Source organism: Schistocerca serialis, chromosome 3 (assembly GCF_023864345.2).
Source record: "Schistocerca serialis cubense isolate TAMUIC-IGC-003099 chromosome 3, iqSchSeri2.2, whole genome shotgun sequence".
Taxonomy (NCBI): Eukaryota; Metazoa; Arthropoda; class Insecta; order Orthoptera; family Acrididae; genus Schistocerca; species Schistocerca serialis.
The window spans coordinates 807,850,287-807,874,310 of NC_064640.1; the positions used below are offsets into that span (position 1 = coordinate 807,850,287).

General features: G+C 42.3%; 1 protein-coding gene across 7 annotated transcripts in view; it reads left to right on the plus strand.

The window, feature by feature from the left end:
- The window catches only part of LOC126470658 (nuclear factor 1 X-type), a 597,492-nt gene that overhangs the window by 489,668 nt on the left and 83,800 nt on the right, over positions 1–24,024 (plus strand). For all 7 annotated transcript variants that reach the window (XM_050098642.1, XM_050098644.1, XM_050098646.1 and 4 more), the window contains one exon: positions 13,608–13,742. In XM_050098642.1, coding sequence (XP_049954599.1) covers positions 13,608–13,742 — 135 coding nt within the window. The remainder of the gene's footprint in view (positions 1–13,607; positions 13,743–24,024) is intronic.

Below are 24,024 nucleotides of genomic sequence, written 5' to 3' on the forward strand. Positions count from 1 at the left end.
CTCATACCAGTGCAAACAACAGTTGTAGGCGTTTTCTGACAGGTCATTGTAAAGGATAGGTGCAGATTTGTTCTAAGATGGTTTCAGAATGAATTCATTCGTAACAGCGAATATTCTGATTTTATTTATTTACTATGGTTGTCAACGTTGTACTAAAGAGCCATTACCACCAAACAACTGAGCATCGCTCTGGATAATGGTGGCATGCCGGAAACAAGCTCTGTTAGCCATAGGTATTAGAAAGTAAATGTTCATTTTTGGTATACTGCATAGAGTATAAATAATTTTTCATAGCTGAAGAGAAGACAGCATGGGTATGCGCCGTATTAAATACAGGAGAAATTGACATATATCAGGAATCGGCTGGTTCAAGTATTACTGTATATAACTAGATATATAGCAGTAGAACATTCACAGTGTTTTGTCTTTATTTCTTAAAATATTCTTTCTAAAAAGAGTAACTGAACAATCTATGACCTTGTATTAAATTTGGTTTACATTAACAGATCCGAAATTATAAGGGGTGATATTAAGTAAAGTCGTCACCGTTTACTATTTTGACATTGTGCTGTTGCGAACTGTTGATTATCTGGAAAGTATTTCTTGTGTCATATTCCCGAGCATATGTAATTTCACAGTTAGTTTCTCTTTTCCAGCTGGAGAATTTCTACATTATCAGATTTGCTTTTCAGTTCACGACACCGCCTCCATATACTTCGTATGCTACGAAAACATTTCTAATGAAGTTGCTGAGAGTACACGGAAATTTCAAGGAAGTAAATAACAGGCATTCTTAAATAAAACGCCTACATCTCTTTGCAAATTTTCTTGTGTTTGTAGGCCATTAATCATTCTTTTCCAAGAACAGAGATAAAAGTGCATGATGCATACAAGCATCGGAAAATTTCCGCTAACAGAGACACCTAAATCCAGAAGGTCTATAAAAGAATCGTTGTTTCACTAGATTTTTGTCGCAGTTAGTTCCACATAGTCCCAAGCAGGCAATCACGCGCTGAACCTGACTTTATTGAAAAATTCCCTATTGATTGTGATCTTAAATTAACTTCCGGTTAAGCGTATCTTACAGGAAAACATTGCGACCATGTGCGTTAAACATAATCGATAATATTTAGGAGGTTTAACCTCAGTAAATAATGTAATTTTTTTTCTTTGCTTGAAATATACTTGGTATTTTCCTGCTTAGTTGTACAGAAGTATACGTTAATTAGCAAATTACACAATTTTGCACAATTGTGGCGCTGATAGCTACGCTGCCGAAACTGTATTTTCGATAGCTAAAATACTCTATCAGGTAAAGCAAGTAAACACATCTGGAGACGAGATCACTAACAAACACTAGTTTTGTTGCACTCGTCCCGGATGTAGCCGGTTTGATTCATGCGGCAGAAGGAACCATCACCAGCAAGGGATGAAAGGTTGTGGCATAAGGTTCCGTATCACCATACGATGTGATTATGTCATAAAACCTAGTATCTCATGGAGTGAGGCATATCACACTATTGATAGTGATCCGTGAGACCATTCCCTAGGAACGGCTACCGGCCTGTCTTGTCTCTCGCTCACACACACACACCCACACACACATACACACAAACAGTCACCGAGAGCACAAGCACTACAACAGTTATACACACAGTTATCTGTGTGGCTTTCCGGCAGTCGTTCTTCCCGCGAACCATACGCGACTGGAACAGGAAAGGGAGGTAATGACAGAGGCACGTAAAGTGCCCTCCACCACACACCGCTGGGTAGCTTGCGGAGTATAAATGTAGATGTAGATATCTATATGACACGATTACATCCAAGGAGCAAAACACGCAATTCGCAATGGAAGGTACGTATTCGGTGCGAATGAAGAAACCCTTTTCGATTCAGGCGACTGAACCCATACGGGACACAGCAGACAACAAGGTGCTACATTGACATTAACATTATCGAAAGAAAATCACAAACAAAAAATCAACTTGTGTTCTGCGATATTAACAATCGAAAAAAATATAACGAAAAACTGTGAAGTGAGCGCCAAGGCAAGAGAAACTGAAAATTCCGTAAGTACCTAATAAAAGGAAATCCATCCATGTAATAACAAATATTACCTTTGATAACAGTAAATTAATTACAACATTAAGAAACAAGAGCACAATGCAGATATCTGAATGAAGACTTACTAAGCACATGTGAGTAACAGAAATGGTTGTCTCTGTTAAACAGAAACTTCAAAGTAAATACTTTATACGTATCTATCCAAAAAAGCTCTCTGTTAAACATGTTTTAATAGAAATGATTGTAGTACTTGAATTTACATCATCTTACTATACCTTACTCTAATAATATACAGAAATAACGCGCAAACGGATCTTAAAGTAACTTTTTTGTTCGTTGTGAATCATAAGCTATCAGTCTGTGATGAGAACGTGATAACTAGTAATGACATGTCACCTCAGCCATGTATTCGACCACAAACTCAAATAAGAACAGGCGTTTCATTTTAACAAGTCATTCTATGCGATGTTTCAGAACATTTATTTTCGAGTAATATATCCGTCAAGTATTTCGAAAATGAAAAACACAGTTTCGCGTTACTAGGAAAGACAGGCATCTGCTCATGTAAAATAGCGTCTGGGAGTGGATTATTCTTAAATTTTTCTGAAACCACAAATATGGCATTTTACTGCTATGGCTTAATTGTACGGAATGCAGAAGAAAGTTAGGAGTTTAGCGTCTCGTCAGCGTCGAGATGTTTTTAGATGTAGTACTAGCTCGGATTAAACAATGATGGGGAAGACATCTACGGTTATTGAAGATATCATCCTTAAATTGTCCTGAACCGACTTACGGAAACCACATAACCATGAACTAAGTTGCCTTGGCATAGCTGGAACCTCGTTCCTCATTAACACTGCAGTTCATCAGCTATCACGCCACATCGTTCACTCTATCGAATGACGTGAAGGATTATGGCAGCTGTCTACATTCCAGCATAGCGGTTCACCCTCTCCCTCCATCATGAACAACACAAATAGAACATTAATACGCACAAGTAGGCGTAAATGGGCACTAATCTCGGTCGCCTCCATTAAAGGAATACGCGTAGGATTTCAAAGAGACAGATTTTTTTTATCTATTTTGGAGACTAAACAGTCCCTCCTGTTCCCGTCACCAACAATGCTGCCTGTTTTTTTATTGTTTAGTAGAGATTATATTGTATGTTTTAATAAACATTAAACAAATCCCAGCTTTCGCCATATGTTGGGTTTGACAACGAATGATTCTGGGCCGGCCGATGTGGCCGAGCGGTTCCAGGCGCTACAGTCTGGAACCGCGCGACCGCCACGGTCGCAGGTTCGAATCCTGCCTCGGGCATGGATGTGTGTGATGTCCGTAGGTTAGTGAGGTTTAAGTAGTTCTAAGTTCTAGGGGACTGATGACCTCAGAAATGAATTCCCATAGTGCTCAGAGCCATTTTTTGAATGATTCTGAGATACACGCAGTGTATATTCGTGTTCTCAATTGGGAAGAGACTCGGCGACGGTACTGGCCAAGGTAAGGTTAGCCAAGCACAAAGACAAGCAGTAGAAACTCTCGCCGTATCAGGGCGGGCATTATCTTGTTGAAATGTAAGCCCAGGATGGCTTCCCATGAGGGGCGCGCCGTACGGCGGGCGACAGTCGCATTGGTATCCAATCCCTGCACGGGCGTCTCCAGACACTTCTCCGCCAGTCATCGGGGCTTGATTGGAAGTGGGACTCGTCACTGAAGACGTTTCTGCTTCAGTCAATGAGGCTCCAGATCGAGGGCGTGTCTGGAGACGCCCTGGAGTTACAGCGGGTCATACATATACAACGAAACAATACTCTTACGTAAAGCGAAATACAGACAACAAGAGATAATTATTATATTGTTAACACTGGTTTTATGAAGGGCAGGTATACACAGACACGCAAAGGGAACGTCTTTAACCACTGTCATGTTTCATGCTGAAATCAACGCCCACAGAGAACACATCTGTTATGAGCTGCCACTATCAAAGCCATCGCCAACCATTAACTGCACTTTATCTTTCACAGCACATTCGAGTATGAGAGTGATAGCTCAGTTAGTTGAATCTCACGCTTGTAACCGAGAGTTTTTATTGTCTCCCGTCACCGCTATGACTTTTGCTGGCCCTTAATTGGGACATTTACCATTGAGAGTACCCTATGTTTGTGAAAAATGCTGTCACATGTTAGATCAGGCCCCCTGCTGAAGTGTACCTACTCCTTAGGAATGGACCTACGAATTAAACAAAATTTAGAATGAGATTTTCACTCTGCAGCGGAGTGTGTGCTGATGTGGAACTTCTTGGCAGATTAAAACTGTGTGCCGGACCGAGACTCGAACTCGGGACCTTTGCCTTTCGCGGCCAAGTGTTCTACCAACTGAGCTACCCAAGCACGACTCACGGCCCGTCCTCACAGCTGTACTTCTGCCAGTACCTCCTCTCCAGTTTTAATCTGCCAGGAAGTTCCATATCAGTGCACACTCCGCTGCAGAGTGAAAATCTCATTCTGGAAACATCCCCCAGGCTGTGGCTAAGCCATGTCTCCGCAATATCCTTTCTTTCAGGAGTGCTAGTGCTGCAAGGTTCACAGGAGAGCTTCTGTAAAGTTTGGAAGGTAGAGGCCGAGGTACTGGCAGAAGTAAAGCTGTGAGGAGGGGGTGTGAGTCATGCTTGGGTAGCTCAGTTGGTAGAGCACTTGCCCGCGAAAGGCAAAGGTCCCGAGTTCGAGTCTCGGTCCGGCACACAGTTTTAATCTGCCAGGAAGTTTCAAACAAAATTTAGGTTCAACGTCCCGAAGACAACAAAGTCAACAGAGACAAGCGTGTAATGGAAATCGGCCGTTGTTATGATAACCATCCGGTGTCATTTAGAGTAACTGCAAAAAAATGTTAACTGGAGAAGCTTAACATAGTTCTGTTACTGCTGCTGCGTAAGCAAATGGTAAATACACAAGAGAATCAATATTCCAGCGGAGTACTCAGAAATATTTTATCTTTAAAAAAATCATGCATGAAGATCGTAAAAACGAAGTTGCCATATGATTACCTAGAGATGGATGTTGATTGTACAAACTTACAACTGCTTAAAGACATATAAATCTGTAAAAGAATCACATCGTTGAACAATTAAGACGTGTTTATGTACTAATTATTTAGTCCAGTGTTATCTAAGCACTATAATTACAATGTATCACCAAATGACGAACTCGAAATTTATTCCCGTATTCGGAGAACAAATGGTGCAATCTTTGAGCCATTATATTGAAACGTGCATTATATTAAAATATTCTCATCTAATAACGTTTAAAATTAATGATTTTTTGAATCCTGTAGTCAACCCACCTTTCAGTATTTTTTCACAAGATGACTTTATTTTCCTCAGTCCGAGTTTCATGCAGCAGTTCAGAAGGAGTACCTTCCGCTAAAAGAAAGTCTGTAACAGAAGTGAGACAGATATATGAAAAGGAATGAAAAAATACAAGCGGTACTCTCCAGACGTTTCAGTTTTTTGGAGAATTTTCATCACGCATGACAGCCTTCGATGTTTAGGCAACAACTATCTTACCACAGTTTGAACTATTTCCTTTTTTACCACCCATTGCAAAAAGGTGCCAATATTTAGCATTTTATAATTAGTGAAAGCTTACAGTTACCTAAAACTATACTGGCTGCTGCAATCATATTATTCAAATGGAGTATCACACATCATCTGAATAATCCACAGATAAAGTCTGAAAAACCGTTTTGAAAAACCATTTCTCTGTCATAAGCAATATGGCTCTTTAAACCAGAAACTATTTGACAAATGAGTGACTAGGCTTCACAAGCAGTAAGTATAATGGATCAATTTCCATTTTCTCTCAGATTTTCATAGCAGTGCTTACGTAAAAGTGTGAGTCAGAACATAACTCCTAATGCAAGATCTACGATAGGCGCTGATAGAAATCGTTCGTCTGTGGAGGAATTATGTGCAAACATAAGAAAGAAGACAAGTTTTTTTTCTTAATTGTTTGTGAGGTGACATCTAACAAACAGAGAAATTTCAAATTTCTGGCACCACTTACATTTCCCAGACTTTTTTCTTATTTTACTTACGCTTTGCGAGATCCAAAAAGAACGCTTTACGCGTGACGTTAAGGGCTGCGAGTATACAGGGTATCCGGAAAAAAGGTTCCATTATTTACAGCGGACGTAGTATACATCAAGCGAAGAAAAATGTTTTCCGTAAACATTGGATGTAAACCTCATATTTTTCAGAATTATGATCTGCTTCTGTACGAGGGGCATATCTAACACACCGAGGACTTTGGCATGGGAACAATAAGGGAATAGCGTACGTGCTATACGTTCATGCAGCATAACTTGTTTGCATTGATATCCAGCACGCACTCAACACAAGAACATGAACAGTTGCCACTGCGTGATACAGTACGTAGTGTATCTGTCAGGTATGTTATTTTCATCTGGTTTACCCGTAGTGTTGGTATGACGTTTGTTTGTTGTGACGTAACAGTTCATTACTGTATTTGTTTCCCTATCACTGGATGTACAGCTCCCGATGGAGACCTACCATTCGACACCAGAGATGGCAGATACGGCTTTCTGCTACGGGCAAGTGGATAGAAGCAGCCTACTGGCATGTAACCTGTGTGTTGCCAAGTATCTACGACGCCTTACGCCATCGACAAAGTGTTTAGTACCAAGTTACAGTGAATTTTCTAAACTGGATCTTTTGCACCACGAACACGGGATCGCTGCAGACCTCGAACAACTCGCACACCTGCTATGCAGCAACAGGTGTAGAACATGTGGAGGCCAACCATGGCACGACAGTCTGATAGCGGCGGCGGAACGTGTTGCTAAGTCCTCCATGAACAGTTGCTCTATACCTGCATGTGCAGCGAGTTCAAGCCCTGCTGCCGCACGATCGGCCCACCAGATTGCAATTCTACCAATCGTTTCTCCAGACGTGTGCTCGTGAACTGCAGTTCACGGCGAAGGTGTGGTTTACTGGTAACGTGGTGTTCACGAGAGACGGTATCGTAAATTACCATGACACGCATGTATGGGCCGATGCCAACCCGCATGCTCTTGAAGAGAGACGACACACGTGTGGTATAAACTTTTGGGCAAGTGTCCTTAGGGACAGACTGCTACGTCCCTACCTTCTACACAAAACGTTGAATGGTGGCAGGTCTCGTCACTTCCTTTGAAATCAGTTACCTGTATTGCTGGAGAATATGCCATTACGTGAAACAATTTCAAGTGTGGTACTTGCGTCACGGGGTACTGGCTGATTTTCAACTTCGGGTGAGGCGACACGTAACGTAAGTCTTTCAGGAGTGATGGATTGGTCGGCGAGGGCCAATTACTTGGCCTGCCTTTTCTCCTAACCTTCACCCCGTGGTTTTCTGGCTTTTGGAACATGTAAGGACCTTGCTGTTTGCAGTCCCCATAAGTGATGCGGATACACTACGAGAACATGTGTTCAATGCCTGCAACACAATCGGGCAACAACCAAGGGTGTTCCAACGACTGCGTGATTCAATGAGACGTAGGGCGGAGTGCTGCATTGCAATGGATAGCGGTCACATCGAGCACAGTTTGTGAAGAGTAGCGCAGAGACATCGTGATCACTGACAGTAGTGGTAGTAGAACATAACTCCAAAGATATGAAGTTTACGACCATTTTTTATAGGAACTTTTGGATACTGCATAGTCTGTAAATATTGGAACCTTTTTTCCGGGTACCCCGTGTAATCCAAGACATGGTTAGTACCAGAATAAATTAATGACGGAAAATACGTGTGAGTCCGAACAGGAGAGATTAGAGCCCACACAGAGGCATACCGACACTCCTTCTTTCCGCGAACAATACGAGACTGGAATAGAAGGGAGAACCGATAGATGTACTCAAGGTACCCTCCGACACACACCGTCAGGTGGCTTGCGGAGTATGGATGTAGATGTAGATGATTTTAGAGACTCAGAATTTAGAACGTTCCTTCATAGAGCTTTCTGAGAAACTATATGTAATAACGCTTTTAACTGTAGAAACATCACTATCGCTGTGGGAGGTATGAGAATTTAACTGGCAGGATTCGCAGCAGTTTTAAGTATAGTACACGAATTAGTCATCAGACGTCTTGTCGGCTGTTGCAAAGGTCTTCCTTTACACTTCACTTACCAAGGCCAGGGACAGTACAGTGAGTCGACAGGCGACAAACGTGGTTCTATAAACTCGAACTGAACGCCATAGACCGTCTTTGGAATGACAGAGTGTAAGAATAGAGTTTTCTCTGTGGTCATTAGAGGTCATTAGAGACGGGAAACAAGCTCTGATTGCACAAAACTAGGAATAGTCCTTTTAAAGAAACCATTTCGTCATTCACCAGGAAACCACAAATTCCTAAACTTCAATGATTGGACGGCCATTTGAAGCCAAATCTTGACAAATATTAATCTTTAGAGGGTAGGTTGCCTATAACATTATTTTTCCTAGCGCCCAGCAAAAAAAATTCATGTTATTTAAAGAAAAGCGAAAACCAATTACGTCTGCGTTGTATAAGTACTAAGAGGAGACCGTTTTTTAACACCGAGTTCGAGTCTCGGTCCGGCACACAGTTTTAATCTGCCAGGAAGTTTCATATCAGCGCACACTCCGCTGCAGAGTGAAAATCTCATTGTGGAAACATCCCCCAGGCAGTGGCTAAGCCATGTCTCCGCAATATCTTTTCTTTCAGGAGTCCTAGTTCTGCAAGGTTCGCAGGAGAGCTTCTGTAAAGTTTGGAAGGTAGGAGGCGGGGTACTGGCAGAAGTAAAACTGTGAGGACGGAGCGTGAGTCGTGCTTGGGTAGCTCAGTTGGTAGAGCACTCGCCCGCGAAAGGCAAAGGTCCCGAATTCGAGTCTCGGTCCGGCACACAGTTTTAATCTGCCAGGAAGTTTCATATCAGCGCACACTCCGCTGCAGAGTGAAAATCTCATTCCGAAAACATAAGGACACAGTAATAGTAACAAAAGGATGTCCAACCTCCAATTACTTTCAACGTTGGCTTATGGTTACTGTTGATACATCACGGACTTGCGGTTGCAATCAGGTCTTCGAATGAAGCACTTGGAATAGGGTTTTGAATTCAGGACATACAGGAATATATGGCACTCTATGACATCGTTTGTTTTTGGGAGATGTATATGGGGCCTGAAGATGGCGTAGTGGAATGCCGAAATTAGTAGTCAAAATAAAATGAAATAACATTTCAATTACACGGCTGTTAGCGAATTTCATTGATAAGACATTATAGTTGGCCGCAGGCTATTCGCCACGTAATTTATGCGTTAGCGAATTCGCAGAAACATATAAAAATTACCGACACCCATACATCATCCGGCTATCGTTACAAGGAATCTGAGAGCAAACCGGAAGCAGAATCGGCGTCACTGTTGCGAACTGTTTTTCGTTATTCAATGAACAGCAGAATCTGTTAACAAAGAATGCATGAAATCAGTAGCGCCAAAATCAGACCTGCTCGCAAAACTCTGTTCATATCTGAAGTCCGTGTTATTCTTGAACTAAAATCCTTTAATGGCTCGGAGTGAAGCGGACGAGCGTTAATTTTCATAAACGAGGAAACCTTGCTGCTCTCTCTGGGAAAGGTGGGGAGAGGGGGGGGGGGGGGGGACGTTTCCTGTTGGCTTCCCGTCACGGCCCTTCAGTTTAATGGCAAGTAAGCGGAGCGACATTCATTATCCTTTTCCGCACGGGGCATTTACTGTCCGCACGCACGGAGCTCAGCTCACCCAAAGTGCGAAGAAGAAACTGACACTCCGCAGGTCGATACCCACACAAACGTGCTAAAGCGATTTCCTAGGAGCATTCCCCGCGAGAAGCGCTCTCGTTGACCTACACAGGACTGCAAGCTTGCTAGTAACAGTTTCAATGAGGCTCTGATTTTTGCAAATAATCTGTTCAGTAGTACGACAAGTAATCTGCTCCATCAAGACAAGATTATCGTGAATGATTACTGCTGTCACATAGCACGTTAATGGACACTAAGTGCTGAACGTCAATGAAATCCAATTATAATCACATGTTAATTGAAAGATATTAAATGAATGCATTCTCTTGCATAGGCTTTTATTTTATTTTGAAGTAAACACTTTGCTTCATTATTTAGCAATTGTTATGCTTACAGCATGTTATAATCCGCTCCTCAATGAGGGAAAAAGCAAGTTGCGATGGCCTCCCTAACAAGATTTTCCACAATCATAGTATGTACGGGCACAACTATCCCAGATGTGAAGTCCAGATGTAAATTGAAAAAAGTGCATGCCAAATGCGGATTTATTCATTATACCAGCTTGCATAACACGTAAAAATACGTTTAAGGAAAATAATACAGGTCATATAAGGTAACGCATAGGCTTATAACTTTACTTCTACTTTAAATTAACATTGTTTTGCTTCTTAAAATGTAAAGAGTTAGTGATTCTTAAAATAAATTATCTTCTTATTTATATATTGTAAAAAATTAGTGCGTTTTCCTGTTTCAGTTGGCAAAAATGTTAAAATGATTTCCGAATTCGGTGTATCATTTCAGTCTTCTATTCTATAACACTGTTGAGGTGTCGTGTCTTCGATTTCTTATTCTTGAAATAAAAACATTTTTTTCCAAAATTGTACTATAAGAAAATGTTTTTCTCATTACAACATTAAAAAGAAGTATTCAGTCACACGCATTATCATACAAAATATGTGTTTCTTTCCTTATTCGTTTCTCAATGTATATGTACGAGAAAGACTGTTTTGATTATACCATCGAATCGTTAGCAGATGCTAACAAATTTTTCAGACAAAAAGGTCTGATTTTAGGAGCTCTATTCAATTTACCTTAAATTCTAGGCAATATGAGATTAACCATTTATTTTGACTTTAATATTTCCTTGAAACGTGTTTGTCTCCTAAAAATACCTAACTTACCATTTTCGAGAAAAATCACTTTTAATGTAGACTGGTGATCACACATTTCAAACGACGTTAGATATCTCGTAAAATGTGATAAACATGCCTATTAATAGCTGCAGCAAACATCTTTCCAAAAACAGCCCGGAAATTTTCTAAACAGGTTACCGCAACGTAAAGTTTCATCTCGATAGATACGTAAACTTCCCGTAATAGTATTGGAATTGGTAACTTTTATTTGTCACTTTATCAAAATGTATGATTGAAAACACTTAAGGTTCTCTTAATTTCCAAACCATCATACCAAAGCCCATCGTTCAATCTTCAAAAATAGCTACTTTTGCTTTTAAATTTGGAATAGTTACAAAGAGTTTCGAACACCACCGCAAACCTTGGATCAATGCATTAAACAGTTTTTAAGAAATACATACTTCTAAAAATGTTAGAGCTCAAGTTTCAGAAAAATGAGGGTTGACCACAAAATATAGCAAACTTTTTTAATTTAATTTAATTACCTGTAAATATTTAAATATGTAAAAACATTGCAAAACGAAGTTTGTTTCTAGCTTTAGAGAAGTAGCACGCCAGTCTGTATGTATAAATAAAGGCGACATATTTGAATAAGATATTTCACTACATTCCATACGATGTTTCAATTACAAAACATTTGCGTCTGTATGTGTCAAATGTTCCATAGGCAAAGTAGTGTTACATTAAATCACGAGTTTCATGTTCAGGATGACTATGGTGCTATTTCCGAGATTGGCCATTCTACATTATATCACACAGATATCGGGATAAAATTCTTTGCAATGATTAATTCTCGAAATTTGATAGAACCGGATCCTCATATTGTCTCCATCAATGGGATTTCAAATTCTAATGTCGACAAAAAGTGATATATAGAAAACTGCATTTGTAACCAATCTGCAGTGGCATCTTTACTTTATGAAATCAGGACGAAAAACATCCCATTTGGCGAAAATATTGTTGTTGAGATTCGCTTCGTGGAGTCGCTCTCCCCTCCTTCTCCCCATTGGCCTCTGAGTAAAAAGAGAGTTCCAGAAGCCAAGAATGAAGAACCATGTAACATGCTAAAGCCTTTTGAAAAGGTTTGTGCTTCACTTGCTTAAAAGACGCGCAGCATAGACTCAAAATGTCTAATAGTTGAAACTCACGATATGCCAGAGAATACGTCAATAAACCGTAGTATGCGGAGTAATTGCGATAAGAACAGCGTATGACCATTCATGTTGCAGTGATCGTATTCAGTATCAGAAGACTATCGTAGTTTCGAAACTGCTAGAAGACTTATAGACCATAAGAGGGGCTAGACTAACTGCTTCGCCTTTCTCTTTGTTGTTTACAAGTTAGTGGAATCATACAGTTTTAATTTCGCGAAAGAGAAGTAAAATATTTATTAATGAGTACTGGGCGATAATTCTGAAGGAAATTCCTCATAAACGTTAAACAATACCCTAAACCGGTTTCTACAGCAGACCGTATTTCAGTATTACACTGGTAACTAATAAAGAAACGTGGAAAGTGTTCTAAAGGAGAAGAAGACTACGGCTTTCGAACTGTTTCACGTCCACCTCCTTCGCCACGTAAATATGGTCTAACAGGGCGATAACTATACTGAACTTGCAGACTTGGTCTTCCCGTGTCCTTTACTGAAACGTTTTCTTCCAAACGTTAACATGCCATGTGACCATACTTATCTTTTCAATAGGTCTCGAGTTTGATATATGCATAAAACAGCCAACCGGTTGCAAAAAACTGATAAAAAATAATGTTGCAACCAGTTGGCTTTTATACCTACCCTATTCTCGTACAGTTGCTGTCTCAAATTTGGAAATTTGTGGTAAGTTCTATGGGATCAAACTGCTTAGGTCACCGGTCCCTAGCCTTACACACTACTTACTCTAACTTAAACTAATCTACGCTACGGACAACACACACACACACACACATACACACACACACACACACACACACACACACTCATGCCCGACTGAGGACTCGAACCTCCGACGGAGGGAGCCAAGCGAACCGTGGTAACACGCCTTTAACCACGCGGCTACCCCGCGCGGCTGCTGTCTCATAGCCGTACTGAAAAAGATTTTTACCTGGAGATCTCGAGCTGTTTTAAAAAGCCTATTTTGTTCTGTTTACAAAGATATTTACATAACTGCATATCGATAAATAAATAGTGATGAAGTCAAATTAGGTAGGAAAATACTCGATTCTTAACGTAATATCACTTGTCTAACATCTTGTCCAGATATTTGAAACCAGTTGTGAAATATGGTAAATGTCAACTTTAGATGTGACATCCTATGTTAAATATTGGAACAGTTAGCCTCCTTTACTAACATTCTTCTGCATACCTAAAGTATAAATCTTGGAGAGTTTAAAAATATAGTCCGTCACGTCGAACACCATATGCTAGAGTTTCTTTTAGTCCTTCGTTGCTGTTACACGAAATAATCACACATGTCATAACAAAACACAATGCACTGCGTTGCAGAGCTGAAACGCAGTTCTAAACTTAGTGCTGATGGGATGTTTGTCTGTGTGTTTCAGCTTCTATCATGCAGGGCCCGAATGGCATGCAGCCTCCAGTGAGTGCAATAAAGCTGGAGAACCCGAACTACTACTGCAACAGCTACACGCCGCCCGCCTCCGACCATACCTCCATGATGCCCACCGGCGCCTACAGTAAGTGCACAAGCCTCCGGTTTCTCTCTCTCTCTCTCTCTCTGTGTGTGTGTGTGTGTGTGTGTGTGTGTGTGTGTGTGTGTGCGTGTCAGCTATATTACTTTTATTTAAAGTTGTCGTTATTGTACACTACTGGCCATTAAAATTCCTACACCACGAAGACGCGAAATTTAACCGACAGGAAGAAGACGCTGTGATATGCAAATGATTAGCTTTTCAGAGCGTTCACACAAGGTTGCCGCCGGTGGCGATACCTGCAACGTGCTGACATCAGGAAAGTTTCCAACCGATTTCTCACACACAAACAGCAGGTGACCGGCGTTGCGTGGTGAAACGTTGTTGTGATGCCTCGTGTAAGGAGGAGAAATGCGTACCATCACGTTTCCGACTTTGATAAAGGTCGGATTGTAGCCTATCGCACTTCGGTTTATCGTATCTCGACATTGCTGCTCGAGTTGGTCGAGATCCAATGACTGTTAGCAGAATATGGAATCGGTGGGTTCAGGCGGGGAATACGGAACGCCGTGCTGGATCCCAACGGCCTCGTATCACTAGCAGTAGAGATGACAGGCATCTTATCCGCATGGCTGTAACGGATCGTGCAGCCACGTCTCGATCTCTGAGTCAACAGATGGGGACGTTTGCAAGACAACAACCATCTGCACGAACAGTTCGACGACGTTTGCAGCAGTATGGACTATCAGCGCGGAGGCCATGGTTGCGGTTACACTGGATGCTGCATCACAGACAGGAGCGCCTGTGATGGTGTACTCGACAACGAACCTGGATGCACAAGTGGCAAACCGTCATTCTTTCGGATGAATCCAGGTTCTGTTTACAGCATCATGATGGTCGCATCCGCGTTTGGTGACATCGCGGTGAACGCACATTGGAAGCGTGTATTCGCCATCGCCATACTGGCGTATCAACCGGCGTGATTATCAGGGGAGCCATTGGTTACACGTCTCGGTCACCTCTTGTTCGCATTGACGGCACTTTGAACTGTGGACGTGGATAATGCACGACCGCATGTTCCAGGTCCTGTACGGGCCTTTTTCGATACAGAAAATGTTCGACTGCTGCCCTGGCCAGCACATTCTCCAGATCTCTCACCAACTGAAAACGTCTGGTCAATGGTGGCCGAGCAACTGGCTCGTCACAATACGCCAGTCACTACTCTTGATGAACTGTGGTATCGTGTTGAAGCTGCATGGGCAGCTGCACCTGTACACGCCATCCAAGCTCTGTTTGACTCAATGCCCAGGCGTATCAACGTCGTTATTACGGCCAGAGGTGATTGTTCTGGGTACTGATTTCTCAGGATCTGTGCACCCACATTGCGTGAAAATGTAATCGCATGTCGGTTCTAGTATAATATATTTGTCCAATGAATACCCGTTTATCATCTGCATTTCTTCTTGGTGTAGCAATTTTAATGGCCAGTAGTGTAGTTGTAGAAAGAATCTCATGAAGTTAGGGGATGGAATCACTCGTGATTTTCAAAGTGCTACCAGCAGTCCAGCAACACAATGACTGTGCATTGGGAGTTAAAAATAATGGGTACAATGGTCGAGCAGCTCCTCATAAGTCACAAATTCTTGTAATCAGTTCTAGGTGGCACGTGAGGTGGTGCAAAGACCGACCTCACTGGACAGTGGATGACTGGAAACGGATGATACGGAGTGATGAATCGCTCTATTTCCTGTGGCAGTTCAATGGAAGGGTTTGGGTTTGGTGGGTGCCTGCAGAGCGTTATCTGCCATCATGTATGGCGCCAAAAGTGAAGTACGGAGGAGAAAGTGTTATGTATGTTATGGGTGTTTTTCGTATTTGGGTGTGGTCCCATTATTGCACTTAAGAAAATGCTAAATGCGGAAGGATATGGACACATTTTACAGCATTGTGCACGGTGTATAGCAGAGTAACAGTTTGGAGACGGTGAGTGAATCAGCGTGACAAAGTACCCTGTCATAAAGAAGCATTTGTGAGGCAATTATTTGTGGGCAATAACATTCCTGAAATGGACCGGCCTGCACAGAGTCGGAGACTACGGCTGGGTGCTCAGCATACTCCTATGATGCTAGTAAGACCCATAACTATTGACTAACCAGTAAACAATCGCCCCTCCCCCGAAGGTATTTGGGATTAATTAATGAAACGTTGCATAATGGAAACTACTGCAGTCTGGAGTAACAATAGGGACTGCCCTAACAAACACGATGACATGAGCCTATAGCTCACACAGATATATTAAAGAACAGTTTCATCTATGTACAGACTGTAACTAAAGATCACACTTAAGTTAAATAAATTGTTAGTTAATAAACATGAATTGGATTCCCAGTCATCACAGAAAGCACAATGATCCAGTGACATTAAAAAAAAAAAAAAAAGAATACGTCAAGACCTTGGCATGAGTGTGAGGAAATACGATTGCAAATAAATCACTTCATAAAGGCAAGGCCTCCGCTCCAGATGCTATACCAGTCAGATCCCTCTCAAAGTATGCTGATAAAATAGCTCCATATTTAGCAATTATATACAACCACTCGTTCACAGAAAGATCCGTACCTAAAGACTGGAAAATTGCTTAAGTCACACCAACACCCAAAAAGGGAAGTAGGAGTAATCCGCTGAATTACAGGCCTCTATCACTAACGTCGATTTGCAGTAGGGTTTTGGAACATAGACTGTATTCGAACATTATGAAGTACCTCGAAGAAAACGATTTATTGACACATAGTCAGCACGGTTTTAGAAAATATCGTTCTTCTCAAACACAACTAGTTCTTTATACTCATGAAGTAATAAGTGCTATCGACACGGGATGTCAGATTGATTCCATATTTTTAGTTTTCCAGAAGGCTTTCGACACCGTTCCTCACAAGCGCCTTCTAACCAAACTGATTCGTGATTTCCTGTCAGGAAGGTCACAGTTCGTAGTAATAGACGGAAAGTCATCGAGGAAAGCAGAAGTAACATCCGGCGTTCCCCAAGGAAGTGTTATAGGCCCTCTATCGTTCCTGATCTATATTAACGACATAGGAGACAATCTGAGTAGCCGTCTTAGATTGTTTGCACATGGTGCTGTCATTTACCGTCTTGTAAAGTCATCAAATGATCAAAACTACTTGCAAAATGATTTAGATAAGATATCTGTATGGTGCAAAAAGTGGCACTTGACCCTGAATAGGGAAAAGTGTGAAGTTATTCACATGAGTACTAAAAGAAATCAGCTACATTTCGATTACGCGATAAGTCACACAAATCTGAAGGCTGTAAATTCAACTAAATACTTAGGGATTACAATTACAAATAACCTAAATTGGAACGATCACATAGATAATATTGTGGGTAGGTCAAACCAAAGACTGCGAATCATTGGCAGAACACTTAGAAGGTGCAACAGGTCTTCTAAAGAGACTGCTTGCACCACGCTTGTCCGCCCTACTCTAGAGCTGTGCGTTGTGGGATCCGCATCAGGTGGGACTGACGGATGACATCGAAAAAGTACAAAGAAGGGCAGCTCGTTTTGTATTATCGCGAAATAGAGGAGATAGTGTCACAGACGTGATACGTGAATTGCAGTGGCAATCATTAAAACAAAGGCATTTTTCGTTGCGATAGGATCTTCTCATGAAATTTCAATCACCAGTTTTCTCTTCCGATTGCGAAAACATTCTGTTGGCACCCACCTACATAGGGAGAAATGATCTTCACAATAAAATAAGAGACATCAGGGCTCGCACAGAAAAATTTAAGTGCTCGTTTTTCCCGCGTGCCTTCGAGAGTGGAATGGTAAAGAGACAGCTTGAAGGTGGTTCATTGAACCCTCTGACAGGCATTTTATTGTGAATAGCAGAGTAATCACGTAGATGCAGATGTAGATTAAAAGTCCCCACATAAACGCCAGTGATTGCGAATGCAACTAATAGATGGAACAGAAGACCACACCAGAGATAACGGCCCCAGAAAGTTATATGCAAGTGCAGGATAAGGCAATTGAGCTGCCTGTGTGTATTCAGTTAAGCCAAACCAATCTCGAAATAAGGAAGTTCGCGGTCCCCTCGTCACGACGAGTGCAATTGCCGCACGTTCTCACCATGCTCAGTTATGCCGTAGCGATTGCCTGAAGTAGTGGCTCTGGACTCTTGAGTCCGGGCTCCGGCATCTGCACCCGTCTTGCGACAGCCTAAACTCTGCAAGAGGGAGGTGAAGATGACTGCTGAGTTCTCGGTGGGCAACTAAGATGACGCCGGCCGCGGTGGCCGAGCGGTTCTAGGTGCTTCAGACCGGAACTGCTCGACTGCTACGGTCGCAGGTTCGAATCCTGCCTCGGGCATGGATGTGTGTCATGTCCTTAGGTTAGTTAGGTTTAAATATTTCTAAGTTCTAGGGGACTGATGATCTCAGATGTTAAGTCCCAAAGGGCTCAGAGCCATTTGAACCATTTTTTTGAACTAAGATGACGCGTTTTCTGCTCACTATTGCAGAAATTGCTCTGGCTGTCTCGGCGTTGGGAACTTTGTGGCCAATTACGGTAAGGATTGCGAGCACCAACAAATGAAAAATTCAGCAATATGTTACAAAAATCCCTTGATTGGTCAATGATGTTAATTGTCTCTAAAAGTGGGGGCTGAAGTTCGAAGTTCTGTCCCGCCGAGAGCGTGATTTTCTGTCCTGGTCAATAAGAGGGAAGGAACGTACACACAGGTAGCCCTTCTTCCGGCTACCAAAATAATTTTTGTGAACCAATCAGAGTTCGTTTTACAAGGTTGATTAAGAACACCCAGCTACCTCCTCTCGCACAACGTGGTTGTTACTTGCTTTCAGTGCGTGTCTTGACTTTCCATGCCGTAGCTGTCTAGAAAGCATTCTTAAAGCTCCTCGTAGCCCTGAAGTTTTATAGCCTCCTAGTTGTGCCAGGCTGCCCCCTATTGTTAAGCACTCTGGACGGTTCCGGTCTACTGCAGCCCCCAGCCAAGGTGACCGCCCCTTCGCTCAGGGCTTTCAAAAAGAAACCCTTTTATGACCCTGTGTTGAGCCCCTGTATGGAAATGTCCCATGGCAGCTCGCCTAACTTGTTGGAAGAAAGAAAAGACTCTAGAGTCCAAAAAGGCAGAACAGAAACTAAAGGGATTATCGATCACTCTAATAACGCATATTTACGTGCATATTCAAGTGAACTATTCATATTGTGACATTACGGGTCAATCCCGCGTCCGGCCATCCTGATTTAGGTTTTCCGTGATTTCCCTAAATCGCTCCAGGGAAATGCTGGGATGGTTCCTCTGAAAGGGCACGGCCGACTTCCTTCCCTGTCCTTTCCTAATCCGATGAGACCGATGACCTCGCTGTTTGGTCTCTTCCCCCCCGCCCCCCCCCCCCCCAAAAAAAAAAAACCAAGACATTACGGGGTGCCCTACCTAAAATAAATGAATGTCAATTTGGTTCAGTGTCAGTTTGGCAAAAACTGCCATGTAACAATGTCGGGAATAAAATTATCTAGGTAGCATATTTAATTATTAACATTGCAAGATCACAGGTTAATATAAGCGCGAGGTAAGCCATTCCATGTGTGAAATGCTGCTACATTAATAACTGATGTAGCTGCCAGAATGTTACATGCAAGCATGTAAACGTGAATGCAATGTGTTGTACAGGCGTCAGACATCAGTTTGTGGGATGGAGTTCCTTGCCGCCGGCCGGAGTGGCCGTGCGGTTCTAGGCGCTACAGTCTGGAACCGCGAGACCGCTACGGTCGCAGGTTCGAATCCTGCGTCGGGCATGGATGTATGTGATGTCCTTAGGTTAGTTAGGTTTAAGTAGTTCTAAGTTCTAGGGGACTGATGACCTCAGAAGTTGAGTCCCATAGTGCTCAGAGCCAGTTCCTTGCCTGTTGCACTTAACTTAGTTGGTCAAACAGGGGCGGTTAATGTTGGTATTATGGATGACAATGCAGCTGTTGTCCGATAATGTCCCATATGTGCTCGATTGGAGACAGATCTGATGGTCGAGAAAGCTAAGGCAGCATGTCCACACTCTATAGAGCATGTTGGATTACATCATCAGTATGTGGGTGAGCGTTATCCTGCTGGAAATCAGCCCCAGGAATGCTGTTCATGAATGGCAGCACAACAGGTCGAATCACCAGACTCACGTATAAATTTGCAGTCAGGATGCATGAGATAACCACGAGAGTGATTCTGGTGTCACATAATACCGCACCGCTGACCAACCCCAGGTGTAAGACCAATGCTGACAAATTGGTTACCGCTCCTCAACTGGCCTCCTAATCAACACTCGGCCATCACTGGCACTGAGGCAGCACCAGAAAACACAACGGATCTCTACTCTGCCCTCCAGTAATCTCTCGCTTGACACCACTGACGCCGGCCGCGGTGGTCTCGCGGTTCCAGGCGCGCAGTCGGGAACCGCGCGACTGCTACGGTCGCAGGTTCGAATCCTGCCTCGGGCATGGATGTGTGTGAAGTCCTTAGGTTAGTTAGGTTTAAGTAGTTCTAAGTTCTATGGGACTGATGACCACAGCTGTTAAGTCTCATAGTGCTCAGAGCCATTTGAACCATTTTTGAACACCACTGACGTCGCAAATGGCACTGGTTTGGGTTCAGTGGAATGAACGCTACAGAACGTCTGGCTCGGAGCTCTCCTCGCAGCAACTGTTTCGTAACAGTTCGTTATGTCGCTGTAATGCCAACTGCTGCTCAAACTACAGCCGCAGTTGCAGGATGATGCGCCAGAGCCATACCCCGAACACAGTGGTCTTCCCTCCCAGCAATGCCACGTGGCTGTCCGAAGCCAGGTCTTCTTGCGACTGTACAGTCCCGTGACCACCACTGCCAGCAATCACGTTAGTGCCAAGTCTTTCTGTAGTATCGCAGAAGAAACATACAGCTTCTCGTAGCCATATTACACGACCTCGTTCAACCTCAGTGAGCTGTTGATAATGGCGTCTTTGTCGCCTAAAAGGCATTCTTGACTAACACAACTCACCACGTCCAATCTCATACGTAACTAACGCTCACGACCGTTACGGCATATATTTAAACCAAACCGGACCTGCGTTCTCATAGTGGCGCTACTAGCGCCACTCATGCGACTGGCGTGAAATTTGAATAGATATCATCTTTCAGATGTTGAAACGAGCTTACCAACTTATGTCGCACATTTTTTCCGTCAGTGTATCTTGCACGACATTTTGAAAGTGACAAAGGTCGCCACCCGCTGGTTTCCGCGACTACTCACACAAAATCAAAAAGCCCGTCAAACCGAGGCAGCTGTGGAAATCCTGTAACTGTGCCAATTCACCCAGACGACTTCTTAATCAGCCTCATCTCCATGGACGAGGGTTATGTTTGTCGCTGTGAGTCCGGAACAAAGGTACAAAGTAAGTAGGGCAAACATGTGAAGTTACTACCTCCGAAAAAAACGTGAAGACCCATCCATCGTCGGACAAGGTGTAGTTGCGAGTTTTTTTAGACCTCCATGGAATCGTGCTAACACGTTATGTTCATAAGAGGCAAATCGTCCAGGAGAATACTACCGAAATCTCCCGACGGTGTTATTGGAGGTTGTCAAGACGAAGCGTTGCCGGACGGTGTCCGAGGGAGTGGTTCTACTCGATGACAACACCCTAGCTCCTTCTTCTCATGACACAATCATACCTGGGGTAACCTACAGTTCACAAGACTTCGTGCAAACGTGACGTCATTTTGACGTCACACACGGTTATCGAAACCACAGGAACTGCTATCGACTTCCGTTGGAGTTCGATGCGGGATGCTTGGGAGCCACCGTATTGAATTCCAGAGTGGATAGTTTCCGTATCGTAGCTTGCGTATTATGAAAGTATGCCATTTAAAAAAAAAACGGCACGTTGAAGATTTATAATAACATTTCGTTCTTGGTACGATTTGTTATAATTAAATATCACATAATAACAGGTTGTCGGTTAAGCCCCTTATGACATGTCAGTTACAGCAGAAAAGCTGGAATTTCGCCAGTTCGTCGTAATTGTGTGGTTAGAAGCGTAAAGTACCACAGTTTTCTACTTCAGTAGATGGTTCGTGGCCTACAAATTCCAAAAAAAATTTTTTCGCCTTCCTGCTTCTAAACAAGAATGCTGTCCCCCCCACCCCCCCCCCCCCCCACTGTCTCGTCTCTCTCTCTCTCTCTCTCTCTCTCTCTCTCTCTCTCTCTCCCTCCCTCTCTCTCTCAGGAGTGAGTTGTCATTGTTAATGATTTACAAATTAAACATGAAACACGCAGATGCTAATAAATATTCAAAACACGTAAAGCAAACTACCACTCACAATAAGAAGCATAGAAAAGACCGACTCATTTGCAAAAGAATTAAAAGGTAACTTACTCTGAGCCATCTATAGGTAGAAAAGAAAATTTACGAGCTAGTTCTTTTACGACATTCTTTTCCAAACAAGAACGTCTTCAATTAAAGTAAATAGTTAACCATCAATATTACTTTTGTCATCATTTTATTACAACAAATTTTACCAATACCGACGCGTTTTCGAGAGGTCCTCAATGTGCTGGTGTTGTGAAACAGCATTTATTCATGGGACATAAGATAAATGAGCTGTTGCTTTAATTCGTGTGATAGAATCGCTACCCACCCTTTCTAATTAAAAACCAAATCTGAAACTAGTTTTCAGAGTTCGTAAACGTAAACATGTTTTTTGAGACACCTTAATGCACACTTGAATAAATACGATATTGGATTCAATGCTATCTTCAGCTGGTTTTATACTTGTAAATCTTCAAGTTGTCTCACTTTCGGGGTTCATTAAAGAGCATTACGAAAAATAGTTAATGTAGTGCAACTTTATCAGTACTTAGTTTCGGACTTACTCTTGCAAACATTTTAACCTTTCCCTTATCCGTTGCCCATTCCACATGAATGCAGAACTTCATACATCTATAAACAACATAACCTCGAGGTTAACGTACCCTGCAGTAAAGAAAAAGCATATCTCCAGTTCCCTCTACTTGGGGTGAATGTTATTGTTCCGAACATCATGTTCGCCTCGTGTATTACCGAGCGAAGTGGCGCAGTGGTTAGCACACTAGACTCGCATTCGGGACGACGAAGGCTCAAACCCCCGTCCGGACATCCTGATTTAGGTTTTCCGTGATTTCCCTAAATCACTTGAGGCAAATGCCAGGATGGTTCCTTTGAAAGGGCGCGACTCATTTCCTTCCCCGTCCTTTCCTAATCCGATGGGATGTCGATAGACAGCTCTTTCATCTTCTATAAAGCGCGTTACATCAAAATGACGTCACGTTTGTACGAAGTCTTGTGAACTGCAGGTTACCCTCACACATGCTGCTTCTTCGGACTGCCCAATTATGCCTCACCGCTGTATCCTCCTGTCATTTCATCCAGTTAATTCTCCTTACGTGGAACAGCCGAAATGCAGACTTCTAGAGCTAAGGTCTCCATCAAATCAGCCTTGGGTGGGAAAAATGTGTCGCGTGGGAGAGTGACTATATAGAGGATTAGCGCCATCACCAAATTTCTCAGCTTCATTTTTTTCGAACTGATAATTACCGCTTTGACTAACCTAGCGTGAATTGCGAACCGGCTAGAAGTCAAGATTATCTTATGCGATAAATATGGAGCCAGTTCCAATGCACTTGTTAAAAATTTCATCATCTTTATAGCTGTATTTCATTCTCATTTCGCTATTACAGGAAATCTGGTAACGTCGAATAAATTGTTTGATATTCATAGGTTGTTTAATCATTCGCCACTCATGTAAACTACTGGTATGTAATTAAAAATACTCATTAACTCTCCTATACAAAAAATCCAAATGTGTCAGAACGACACGGCCATTGACTTCGTAACTTTTACGAAATTTTTTTCTGTTTGTGGACGATAAGATATTGATTTACGAATGTAAGTATTTGGAATGTCTTGAAAGCTTGCGGGAAGTTTCACGAGCTATCCTACACAATTTGCAGCTACAATTTGGATTACTTATTTTTAACTTCGCTCTTGTCTCAAATATGTACCGTACATGGATACGAAAGTCAGATTACCAAGACTTCTAACGTAGTCTCTGTATGCATAGTTTAACATTCTCTTAGAATGAACATGTTTTACATATAAATTATTAGTCTTGTTCGATAAAAGAATTCCCACTATTGTTATTGCATGCGGTACGTACAGTTCAAATACAGTAGTGCACAAAATACACAAAACATTGTTGACATATTATAGGAAGGTCGTTATGGACAGAAC